At 44.7% G+C, this 12,880-nt stretch overlaps 1 protein-coding gene across 4 annotated transcripts in view; it reads left to right on the top strand.

Moving 5' to 3' along the window:
* The window catches only part of EML5 (EMAP like 5), a 299,416-nt gene that overhangs the window by 169,689 nt on the left and 116,847 nt on the right, over window positions 1-12,880 (top strand). For all 4 annotated transcript variants that reach the window (XM_043547824.1, XM_007055929.4, XM_043547826.1 and 1 more), the window contains exon 16: window positions 463-556. In XM_043547824.1, the coding sequence (XP_043403759.1) occupies window positions 463-556 (94 nt within the window). The remainder of the gene's footprint in view (window positions 1-462; window positions 557-12,880) is intronic.

Below are 12,880 nucleotides of genomic sequence, written 5' to 3'. Positions count from 1 at the left end.
GAGTGCTGATGTGGAGGATACTAAGGTGAAGTATGCTTCTAGTGTAGAGGAACAGGAAGGCAATGACTCTGCTTTAGGTGACCTGGCATTTCCCAACTGTTGAAAAAGCTAGCAACATCAATAATTCCTGTGCCAAAATCCTAAAAGTCCAAGATTAAAATCTATAATGAAATTAAATGACTAGTCTAAGATCTTGCACTAAGTTAATGGCAAAGGGAGAATTAGAACTTGGAAATTCTTGGATTCAAATCCTATACTCTGTCCACTAGACCATTCATATAAAAAATCTGGCTAACTACAACACATCAGCTGTGGTTTATCTGTTTGTACATTCTTTCATCTCATAATATTACAAGTAGTGTTTTGTATGATTTATAGTATATCTAGTATAATAATTTGATTTCTTGTTATTGCAGAGTAATGCTCTCTACCCACTCTCTTACCATACATTTCCTTTTCTAGCGGATGGCAAACGGTTGGCATCTGTTGGCATAGATGACAATCATACTATTGTGCTCTGGGACTGGAAAAAAGGAGAGAAGCTTTCAGCAGTAAGGTAAACATTTAACTTCATTCTGAAATCTATACCAAAATTAGTTTCAAATGCCAATGGACAGAATGGATACAAAGTGAGAACACTACTGAGACATAAATGAGCAGTTTCCCTTGCTTGTTGATTCACCGAATCAATGGCTTTTAGCATAGACTTAAAACTTTGTTTAAGGAGAAAAGCTGTAGGTAAAGTAAAATCAACAACCATTGCTATGTAAGTTAAGTGACGAACTCGAGATAAGAAATAAGAGATTTGTTCTTACTGGAAGAAAAGAAATGTTCTTTAACATTTCTTTGATGTGTGAGTAACTGCCTAGTATCTTTTGAAACAGTTTCTTTAAAACTCACTACACACACCTCCGTTTGCCATTTCTGTAACTTGTCATGCCAAAAAAATATTACATAGTCACAGACTGCATACAAGTCCCTTTCCAAGCTGAATCATTGGCTGCAAGTGACTCTTCCCCCTCCATCCTTACCAGTTACAGCTGCACACACTTCCTCACCATTTCTGCGGCACATGCATGCACACTACTTGCCTTTCAAACACCACACACACTCACATGTCTTTCTTTAATGTTCCTGTTCCATGCAGTTGGGTCTGGTGCTTCTCCTTTCGGCAGCTACTGGACCTTGAGGCTCCTGCGTGCAGCTGGTGCTGACGCTGTTTTTCTGGGCCTCATCTACCTTCCATGTAGCAGCTGCACTCACCAGATGTACGCTTTCAGCCCTTCTGCAGATGTTGGTATCTACTTTTCTTTTTCAAAACCTTCTCGTGGTAGGTCTCCAGCTGTGGCTCCTTCAGCCCTTTCCTATGTTGGTGCTCTCAGATGACAACTGCTTTCTCCAGGGATGCCCTTTTGTTGCAGGTCCTTACTCCTCCCTCCCCAACCCTCTGCTCTGAGGCTGTGGAAACTTGGCTGCGCAACTGGTAGCTGTGGAACCAGGGCAACCTTGCCATCCTCAAATAATTAAGTTTTCTTTTTAAGGTAGTAGTTCAAGCTCTTCAGATCAGACACTGTCTTTAGAAGATATTGCTGCAGTTGCAGAAATGATCCATAATGGTCTTGGTTCAGTTGGTTCTTGCTAGTAGGTCTCCTGGCAAGCTGACTAGGAAGCTTCATATGCTTCTCTCTGGCAAGCTTTAGCAGTTGCTGGTTCCTTACCTCTTAATGGCCACTTGTGGGGAGAGGAACATAGACTTTCTGTCAAGCTAGATTGTTCAGGCGTGAATATGCCTTCTTTGTCAATGGCTCATAATAGTTACTGTCCTCACTTTCTCCTGAGGTCCCTTGATGAATCAGGAGTCTTCCCCTACAGTCATTTGACACAGTTGATTCACGTTTGATTCAGTAATATTTATGATAATAACAAATTCTCCCAAATCAGCAGATGCTGTCAGAATTTTTGGAAAGTTCCCCAATCTTCAGTGGTTCTATATATGTATTTGTTTACAAGGCATATGACCCTTGTGCCAAAGATGACTTCAGTTCCAAGAATTATTGGACCCACCATGGTGTGTCACAAGCTATGTTCTTCTTCAAGGAGTGTCCCTATGAGTGCTCCGCTTTAGGTGTATTGATGCCCTGCACTTGTAATTGGAGATTTTTGGTAGCAGTGCCCAGTTGGGCTGCACATGTGCTATAGCTGTCTTGTGCTGCTCCGAGCGGTTACATAGCAGTGCACAGCCAACCATCCTCCTGTTCCTTCTCTGTCATCTTTGGCTTGAGTGGGAGCAATCAGCAGCACCTTCTCTTACCTCAGATAAGATTTATAGTAGATAGTTCATAGTGATTGTTGTAATTAGCTTCCTTATCCCCTTGCCTTACTCTAATTTCTTTAATTTTCACACAAAAAAGTCTCCCTTTACCTTCCCTTTCTACCCCTGTCTCTCCGGCAGGTTTACCCCAGTTTTTCTCTAAGAGACTGACTCCCTTGGGCATGCCTGGCTCACCTGGCTTTAAATGCTGCCTGACTTGCAGACTCTCCATACTGGTCTCTGACAGCCAGGCTCAGTGTGTCTGCTTTGTTGGCAAGACACACATTACTCAAAAGTGCCCACACTGCAGAAAGCTGACAGGCAGGACAAGAAAAGACAGAGATCTCCAACTGAAGCTTCTCATGAAGGAGAAATCCCTCAGGCCAGTCTCCGACCCCAAGTCCAGGTCACCCCCTGGCCAACGGTCGACAGCGGCAGCCTCTGACAGGGGCTCTACTTCGACAACAGCTGCCAAAGAGCCTATTTCTAGAAAGGCTATCAAAAAGCGATCGCAGACGTCCCTGCACGGAGAATCACCTAAAAGAAAGCAATCTCTAACTGAAAAATCTGCTCCGGTATCGATGGCACTGAGAGTGCCAGACCGCGAGGCACCAGGAATGTCCGGCACCGAGAGTTCCTGAAGAGCTAAAGACCCTATGCAGGCAAGCTCTAAAGGAGGTTCACGCGCTAAACTGAAACATTCCAGCTCGGCACCCACAGAGCCGAAGAAGATCTTGGCACCAAGCGGTACAATGGCGCCACTTGCTGTACCTATGCCATACAGCTCTAAATCCTTGGCACCGGCAGCTTCAACTCATGCTCCCAGGCAGTCCACCATGTCGTCTCCGACACCGAGCCTCACAGTTCCGCAGTAATTTATGAGGCATGCGGACCTGATAGTGACCTCAATGCCTGAATCTTTATTCGCCACCGAGGGTACCTCATCCAGAACAGTACCAAACCAGCTGACTACTCCCTGCAGATCAGCCTCCCCTATCTCCAGTGATGAGGAAGAAGATGATGCAGTAATATATATTGCTTGCCACTCCTCATCCAAGCCAGGACCATCTCATCACCAACTACCTGCGGATATGAGAGGATGTGGTCACCTATGGACACCACTCCACATACCATTCCCACCTAACTGGTCATACTGGGATCCATGGGCAATGTATGGGGCCCAAAACCACAGCTCTCCTAACTCCCCTTAGTCCAGAACAGCCAGATCTCCTTCACCAACTGTTCTGGCACCCTCAGAAACACAAGAGGAGGACACTGAGGAACCTGAGGACATAGCTGAGCATGACACTTTGCTGCCTACTCATCTCTCTTCGCTGTCACCAGACGAAACCATGCCACCACCGCCTACCATGGGGGATGATTTCAAATCCTTTCAGGACCTCTTCAAAAGGGTTGCTGAATCCCTAGACATTTCGTTGGCTCAGCTACCAGAAGCCCAACATAAGCTCTGAGACGTACCCCAGGCATACCCATCAGCAAAGATAGCTCTGCCAATTAATTATGCAGGCATGGAGCCTGCAAAAAAAATAATCTGGCAGACATCTGCTACAGCACCACCCTCATGTAAAAGATCTGACAAAAATATTACATGCCAGCAAAAGGGGCTGAGTTCCTATTTACACACCCCACACCAAACTCCTTAGTAGTGGAGACAGTGAACCAAAGGGGGAAACAACACCAGTCCCAAATGATCCCATACGATAAGGATTGGAAAAGGCTGGACCTTTTTTGGCGGAAAGCTTATTCCTCAGCTACACTTCAGTTCCACATAGCCAACTGTGCAACCCTGCTGGCCAAATATACATGCAATCTGTTCTCCAAAATGTAAACTTTTATTGAAAATTTATCCAATGACAAAAAAGAACAATACAAGGCAAACATTTCTGAGGGGTCTCTCATCACCAGGATGGCCCTACAGACCTCCTTTGACTCTGTAGATACGGCAGCACGTTCCATCGCAACATCTATGGTCATGCGCTGTGCATCTTGGCTCTACCTCTCCAGGTTCCCAAGAGAGGTCCAGGCAACCGTCGAGAACTTACCCTTCGAGGGTCAGAAACTTTGCAGACAAAACCGATGTCTCATTACATACTAATAGACTCAAGGGCAACCTTAAAAACCCTTGGTATTTACATACCTGCAAACAAAAAGAAACAGAGCAGGTTTTACAATCAGAGATTCTGGTCTACGCCATACTCTCAGCTCCAAAGACAGTACGACCAACGGCATAAACAAAGAACAGATGTTGGCATAACCAAGATCAGCCTTCGACGTCTTGATAATCCACCTCTAGACAATCATTTTGAAGGTGTGGTTGAGGGCACAAGACCTCCACACTCTCTTACTCTGGAACCAGAAACGGTTCCCTGCCCATTTGGAGACCGTCTGTCACCATACTACCCAGTCTGGAACAGCAACACGACAGACAAATGGGTTTTAGGGATTATCCAGAAGGGCTACTCCATCCCCTTTACTTCTGTCCCACCTACCCACCCCCCTTTCCTGTCCCTCTTCAGGGACCCCTCTCACAAGCACCTGTTAGAACAGGAAATAAACTACTTTGTACAAATAGGTGCCGTGGAACCTGTACCATCGCAACACAGGGGAAGCGGTTTTTATTCACACCATTTTCTAATTCAGAAAAAGACCAGCGGATGGAGACCCATCCTGGATTTACGAAAACTCAACAAATTCATGAGAATATATCAAAATGGTGACTCTAACCACAATAATTCCGGCATTAGAGAAGGGAGATTGGCTCTTGGCCTTTGACCTTCAGGATGCTTATTTCATATTAACATCCACCCATCACACACAAGATTCTTGAGATTCACCCTAGGGAAACAGCATTTCCAATGCAGAGTACTACCCTTCGGCCTATCCACTGCCCCAAAGTTTTTTTCCAAGGTTCTACCTGTCATTGCAACTCAGTTCTGCAGACACAGAGTAATGATATTTCCATACTTTGACAACTGCCTCATATGGGCACCAACATGGCAAGAAGCGATAAACGCCACGCAGAGCACAATAACCCTTTACACGAACCTACGGTTGCATATAAATGCACAAAAGTCTACACTGGTTCCTGTCCAAAAGTTGGAATTCACAGGAGTCTATCTCAACTGTCTAACACCAACAGCAACATTACCCCAACAACGCTTCCTCGCTCTAGTCAATCTAATTTCAGTGTTGAGGGACAGCCCACAAACATCCGCTAAAACGTGTTTACAACTTCTGGGGCACTTGTCAGCAACAACATTTGTGGTCAAGCATGCCAGACTCCACATAAGATGCTTGCCAGTCTGGCTTCTAACAGTGTATGTACTGCCAGATACTCTCTCAACAGATGCCTCGCGGAATAAAAGACTCGTTAACATGGTGGACACAACCAAGGAATGTCTGCCCTTTCCAACAAAGAACTCAATCCATGACAATCATGACAGATGCTTCCCTAATAGGTTTGGGGGGGGGGGGACATCTACAAAACAGTATGGTCCAAGGCCTCTGGTTTCCAGCGGAGTCCAACCTGCACATAAATTTACTAGAGCTAAGGGCAGTCTGAAATGCATGTGACCACTTTCTCCCTCTAATCAAGAACAATGCCATTAAGATCCTCATGGACAATATAGCATGCATGTTTTGTATAAACCACCAAGGGGAAGCACAATCATACTCCCTGTGTACAGAGGTAATACACCTTTGGAATTGGTGCATCATCAACAACATAGAGATATCTGCATCCTATCTGCCAGGATGTCAGAATACAACAGCGGATGTACTAAGCATGGATTTTTCACAAACTCACGAGTGAGAGATGGACCTTGGAATTCTCAACTCCATATTCAAACTATGGGGGTTCCCCGTCATAGATCTATTTGCAACAGCTCAGAATGCCAAGTGCCCACAATATTGCTCCAAAGCTGGATTGGGACACCACTCCCTAGGTGACACTCTCCTCATAAAATGGGAGGCACCATTGATGTATGCATTTTCTCCGACCCCATTCCTAAGCCAAGTCATTCAAAGGATCAAGCAAGGACAAATCCAAGGTCATTCTCAGAGCACCCACATGGCCCAGACAAACATGGTTCCCATACTTGTGTCAGATGGCAGTGAAACCACCTCAAAGCCTTCCCTTAGTACCTCACCTTCTATCATAAGATGTGGGACGCGTCCATCACCCCAACCTCACAGTACTCCACCTCAAGTCCTGGTTACTCCATGGCTGACTGGGGTTGAGAAGGCCTGTTCAGAGGAAGTAAAAGATATATTACTGAACAGTCAGAGACTAAGTACAAAAAAGACATAAATCCATAAGTGGAAACAATTCTGCACCTGGTGCCAAGATAAACAGATCTTAACACAATCGTCCCCCTTACCAAGGATCCTGGACAGTATACTAGAACTTAAAAAATCGGGGCTATTCACAAGCTCCATCAGAGTACACTTGGTTGCTATTACCTCCTTCCATGACAAGGTAAACAGGGTCACCATATTTACTCTCCCGATGATTAAGCGCTTCCTTACAGGCATTGAGAATACTTATCCTACCGTGACATGGTGCTGAGCAAAAAAACTGCAGAATCAGCCCCCTGCCACGCTAGCCCCATTTAAGTGAATAAAGTGGAGCTGTCTGGAAAGAACCTGCCCTAATTGGGAAATGAGAGCCAGCTGCCAGCCCAATTAGCCAATGCTATATAAGAGGCTGGGAAGAAGGAAGCCAGGGTGGTGGGATGGAGGAGAGCGAGGGAGTCTAGGCAGGGAGAAAGACCTTCCCTCCTGGGTTCAGCCACAAGGAACCAAGAACTGTGTACGCTATATGGTGAGACGGTGGTGGGAGCACATACTTGTAAATAAAAGTACCAGTGGTTCCTGAACCCCAGGGTCTCTGAGTGACTTTATCTGAGCCTAGCAGAGGCAGGAGCCAGGAGAGCCAGCTGTGCTCTGTTACACCCACAGTTAGAAACCCTACACTCATGTGGGACCTCAACCTTGTTCTACGCAGACTCCTGGAAAAGCCATTTGAACCCCTTGTAACCTGCTCTTTGTTGCACTTATCCCTGAAGGTGGCTTTCCTCATTGTCATCACGTCTGCCAGACGGGTGGGAGAATTAATGGCATACCCACCTTATACAACATTCTTTAAAGATTAAGTAATCCTATAACCGCATCCTAAATTCATACCCAGAGTTGCCTCTCCCTTTCATTTAAACCAACCCATTTACTTACCTGTATTTTTTCCTAAGCCACATGTGGACAGGAGGGAGGCCTCACTTCAGACTTTTGATGTTCGCAGAGCATTAACTTTTTACATTGAAAAAAAAAACATTTTGAAAATCACCTAGACTATTTGTTTCCATAACAGAACGCTAGATGGGTCAAACCATCTCAAAACAGAGACTATCCAAATGGATATCAGGATTTATCCATTTGTGCTATCAAAACAGCAATCTACAGCCCTCATCGGGAGTTTGCACACACTCCACCAGAGCACTGGCAGCATCTGTGGCCTATCTCAATGATGTCCCTATCACTGACATTTGTAGAGCAGATACATGGGCATCAGTCCATACTTTCACTAAACACTATGCTTTAGAACAGAGATCGGCAACCTTTGGCACGCGGCCCACCAAGCTTCCCGCAGCCCCCATTGGCCTGGAGTGGCGAACTGCGGCCAGTGGGAGCTGCAATCGGCCGAACCTGCAGACACAGCAGGTAAACAAATCGGCCCCCGCCTGCCGGGGGCTTACCCTGGCGGGCCACATGCCAAAGGTTGCCAATCCCTGCTTTAGAACAACAATCAGCATCAGATGCACACTTTGGACTTATGGTGTTATCCACCATTAATAGACCAACTCCAAAGCCCCTCTCCTCCACTGAGGGGCACTGCTCAACAGTCACCTAAAGTGGAGCACCCACAGGGACACTCTTTGAATAAGAAGAGAGGGTTACTCACCTTGTGCAGTAACTGAGGTCCTTTGAGATGGTTGTTCCTGTGGGAGCTCCACTACCCTCCCAGCTCCTCTCTACTTCTGAGTTTCAGGCCGATCCTCTGAGGTAGAGAAGAAACAGGGGGATGGTTGGCTGTGCACCCCTATGTAACCGCTTGGAACAGCACGAGACAGCTATGGCATGTCTGCGACCCAACTGGGCACTGCTACCACAAATCTGTGATTACAAGCGCAGAGCGTCAAGACACCTAAAGTGGAGCACCCACAGGGACAACCATCTTGAAGAGCCTCAGTTACTGCACAAGGTGAGTAACCCTCTCTTACAGTAACTGGTCCAAAAACTTCATGAATAATTCAAAATGCTGATCTAGTGTCCAAACGTGGACAATGAAATGTTCGCTCAACAGTATATTTTCAGTAACCGGAAAAAGAAACATGCTTCATATTTCCACTTTCACAATTTTGATGTGCAAAATAGTTATTTCTCTATTTTGCAGTTCAGATAATGTTAGCAACTCTTTGACTCTAGCACACAAAATCTGGGTGACAGTTACATGCTTTCATTCCACAATAGAAGGGTCCTGGGGCCCTTCATAGGACAAATTTGAAATTTTTTATTCAGTGCCTATTGTGCACACAACATTGACGCTCTTCATGTGTTCTTTCCTGGATCCAACTCTTCTTTTCAGTCTGGTGAAGTACAGTATTTCTAAATTTCTGATGTCTTTTGCGACAGGCACATTGGATTCTGCTTTTGTCATAATTTGGTACATATTTTCTCAGAACTTTGGCACACTGCTTTATGTGCCACCCATTAATATAGAGCCTTTTTACCATATGTATGTGTTTTCTTTTGGCTAGCACCTTAGCTCTGTTGCATTGTTGTTCTCAGCACTCCAAACCAAAGCTTGTTAGGTGCTGAGCTGTAAGTAATAAAGATATCTTTCTCATTCCTACATCTATCTTGGTGCTCAGCACTTGTTGTGTCTTTTGGTCTGATGTTCCCTTTGGTGCACCGGTAACGCTTTTCATTTAGACAGGTTTCAGAGTAGCAGCCATGTTAGTCTGTATTCGCAAAAAGAAAAGGAGTACTTGTGGCACCTTAGAGACTAACAAATTTATTTGAGCATAAGCTTTCGTGAGCTACAGCTCACTTCATCGGATGCATTCAGTGGAAAATACAGTGGGGAGATTTATATACATAGAGAACATGAAACAGTGGGTGTTACCATACACACTGTAACGAGAGTGATCACTTAAGGTGAGCTATTACCAGCAGGAGAGCGGGGGGGAAAAGACCTTTTGTAGTGATAATCAAGGTGGGCCATTTCCAGCAGTTGACAAGAATGTCTGAGGAACAGTGGAGGGTGGAGGGGGGAATAAACATGGGGAAATAGTTTACTTTGTGTAATGACCCATCCACTCCCAGTCTCTATTCAAGCCTAAGTTAATTGCAAATTAATTCCAATTCAGCAGTCTCTCGTTGGAGTCTGTTTTTGAAGTTTTTTTGTTGAAGAATTGCAACTTTTAGGTCTGTAATCGAGTGACCAGAGAGGTTGAAGTGTTCTCCAACTGGTTTTTGAATGTTATTCTTGACGTCTGATTTGTGTCCATTTATTCTTTTACGTAGAGACTGTCCAGTTTGACCAATGTACATGGCAGAGGGGCATTGCTGGCACATGATGGCATATATCACATTGGTAGATGTGCAGGTGAACGAGCCTCTGATAGTGTGGCTGATGTGATTAGGCCCTATGATGGTGTCCCCTGAATAGATATGTGGGCACAGTTGGCAACGGGCTTTGTTGCAAGGATAGGTTCCTGGGTTAGTGGTTCTGTTGTGTGGTGTGTGGTTGCTGGTGAGTATTTGCTTCAGGTTGGTGGGCTGTCTGTACGCAAGGACTGGCCTGTCTCCCAAGATCTGTGAGAGTGATGGGTCGTCCTTCAGGATAGGTTGTAGATCCTTGATGATGCATTGGAGAGGTTTTAGTTGGGGGCTGAAGGTGACGGCTAGTGGCGTTCTGTTATTTTCTTTGTTGGGCCTGTCCTGTAGTAGGTGACTTCTGGGTACTCTTCTGGCTCTGTCAATCTGTTTCTTCACTTCAGCAGGTGGGTATTGTAGTTGTAAGAATGCTTGATAGAGATCTTGTAGGTGTTTGTCTCTGTCTGAGGGGTTGGAGCAAATGCGGTTGTATGGCAGAGCTTGGCTGTAGACAATGGATCGTGTGGTGTGGTCTGGATGAAAGCTGGAGGCATGTAGGTAGGAATAGCGGTCAATAGGTTTCCCGGCTAGGGTGGTGTTTATGTGACCATCGCTTATTAGCACCATAGTGTCCAGGAAGTGGATCTCTTGTGTGGACTGGTCCAGGCTGAGATTGATGGTGGGATGGAAATTGTTGAAATCATGGTGGAATTCCTCAAGGGCTTCTTTTCCATGGGTCCAGATGATGAAGATGTCATCAATGTAGTGCAAGTAGAGTAGGGGCATTAGGGGACGAGAGCTGAGGAAGCGTTGTTCTTTTATTTCAGGTATGCAGACAAGGAGTTAAAAAGACTGCTCTGCAGTTTCAAACTTGGCCTGTGTGGCAAAACAGTGTTTAAAACTGATGACCATGTTTGTTACATTGTCTGCACTGGCATCATTCATGATGTACAGGGGTACTAGATATATCTGGAAATGTAATTCCAAGTGCTGAGGAAACATGGGGCAGTCCAACAAGCTCTCCTTCAGGCACCTTAGGAAGGCACAAGGCTGGCCTGGAGTACTAAAGCCTGAGTCAGTCAAAATTTCTGAGTGGCAGGGCCCAGTGCCAGTTTTGCCTGACATTATTGCTGACCTGTCTTGGTATTTGAAGGAGATGATACTGAGCTCATTGGATGAGGTGGTGCCCCCCTACAAATGGTTCTCAGAAAGTCTTCCAAATTGTGCTCCTCATTCTCAAGAGTGCTCTCAGGCATAGCAATGTGAAGAAGAAATGCTACAGGCACTCTTGTCCCTCCTGACAAAGAGGATCTTAAAGCCAGGGCCACTGGGTGAAAGAAGGAAAGGAATTTTATTCTACATACTTTCAGGCAGAAAAAAGATGGGAAATCTCTGGCCCTTCTTGGATCTCAGGGAACTGAATCAGTATCGGGTCAAAAAAACAATTGTAGATAGTTACCCTGGAAGCCACTACAACTGTCTTAGATGAAGTTTAATTGCTATGTGCTCTAGAACTGAATGCTTGCATGCACCTTAGAATGCTCTTCAAGCTTTCAGATATAAGGTAAAGGAACATCACTTCCTTCACTGTCTTATCTCTTGAATTGGTGTCTGCTCTGTGTATGTTCACAAATTTCTTGATGAAAGTCACTGCCTACCTGCCCAGTCTGGGAGCATGCACATTCACTAAGTTGGCTGATTGGCTGATTAAGGACACTACTTTGGATCATGTGAAAGAACAGCCCATATCACTACCAGAATGGAGTCACTAGGATATGTGAAAAACTACCCACATTCTCAACAGTCCCCCGCAGACAATTGAAGTATACAGGAGCCCCACTAGACAGCTCAAATCAATTTTCCTTCTCCAGAACAGGATCGTAGACATTCCTAGTTGGGCACAACAGATCAGCAAGAGAGTCAGCAGGTAAGTTTAGACCAGTGGTTCCCAAACTTTAACAACCTGTGAACCCCTTTCACTAAAATGTCAGGTCTCGTGAACTCCCTCCTAAAAATGAATATTTCCAGGGATTTCCTCCTTTACTTGAGTATAAATTATAAAAGCAGTGACCTTGGAAATATAAAATTTGTTTTTGTGACATGCTTATTACACACTATTTATTATTAATTATTATTTATCATTACAGTATTTTTATTGCATTATGAAAACGGCAACACTCTTCCAAGATCTCACTTTCGTAGCTTGTATCACTTTGAATAAGCCTCCTATGTTTCATCAAGGAGTATCAGATTTGAAACAGCATGAAGGTATTTAAGAAGCCAACTCAAAGAGTTCCTTCTACAAAAGCATTCAGGTCTTGAGCAGTCCAGGCAAACAACGCACATTACAACAAAGCTTAAACTTGTTCTTCATAATAATTTTAAAAACAATACTAGCTGCCTATTTAATTTTAAAAACAGCAAAAAATATCCACCTCCCTTTCCATTTCTTATAAGGAGTCTTGACATTTAAATCTCCTCAGTGTGATAGATATGCTTGCTTTGATCTGCTTAGCTCTTGGAAGTCCAGGGGTTTCGGGCTGCTGGCCCCGTGCTGGCCGGGGTCCCTAGGGACAGCTCTGTCTGCCATTAGGGAATTTTTTCCCGAGAACCCATGTAATATTTCGCAAACCCCCAGGGGTTCATGAACCCCAGTTTGGGAACCACTGGTTTAGACAATGCTACTAACGTTCGGTCTCATGGCTGCAATGCTATTTGTGGTATCCAGGACATGTTTGCGTGTGAGTAGGAGCCTACCAAATTCACAGTCCATTTTGGTCAATTTCACTGTCATAGGATTTTTAAAATCATAAATTTCATGATTTCACATATTTAAATCTGAAATTTCACAGTGTTGTAATTGTAGGGGTCCTGACCCAAAAAGAAGTTGTGGAG

This window comes from Chelonia mydas, chromosome 6, assembly GCF_015237465.2.
Source record: "Chelonia mydas isolate rCheMyd1 chromosome 6, rCheMyd1.pri.v2, whole genome shotgun sequence".
Lineage (NCBI taxonomy): Eukaryota > Metazoa > Chordata > Testudines > Cheloniidae > Chelonia > Chelonia mydas.
Note: the sequence above shows the minus strand (reverse complement) of the source record. Positions and strands in the feature narration are given on the sequence as shown.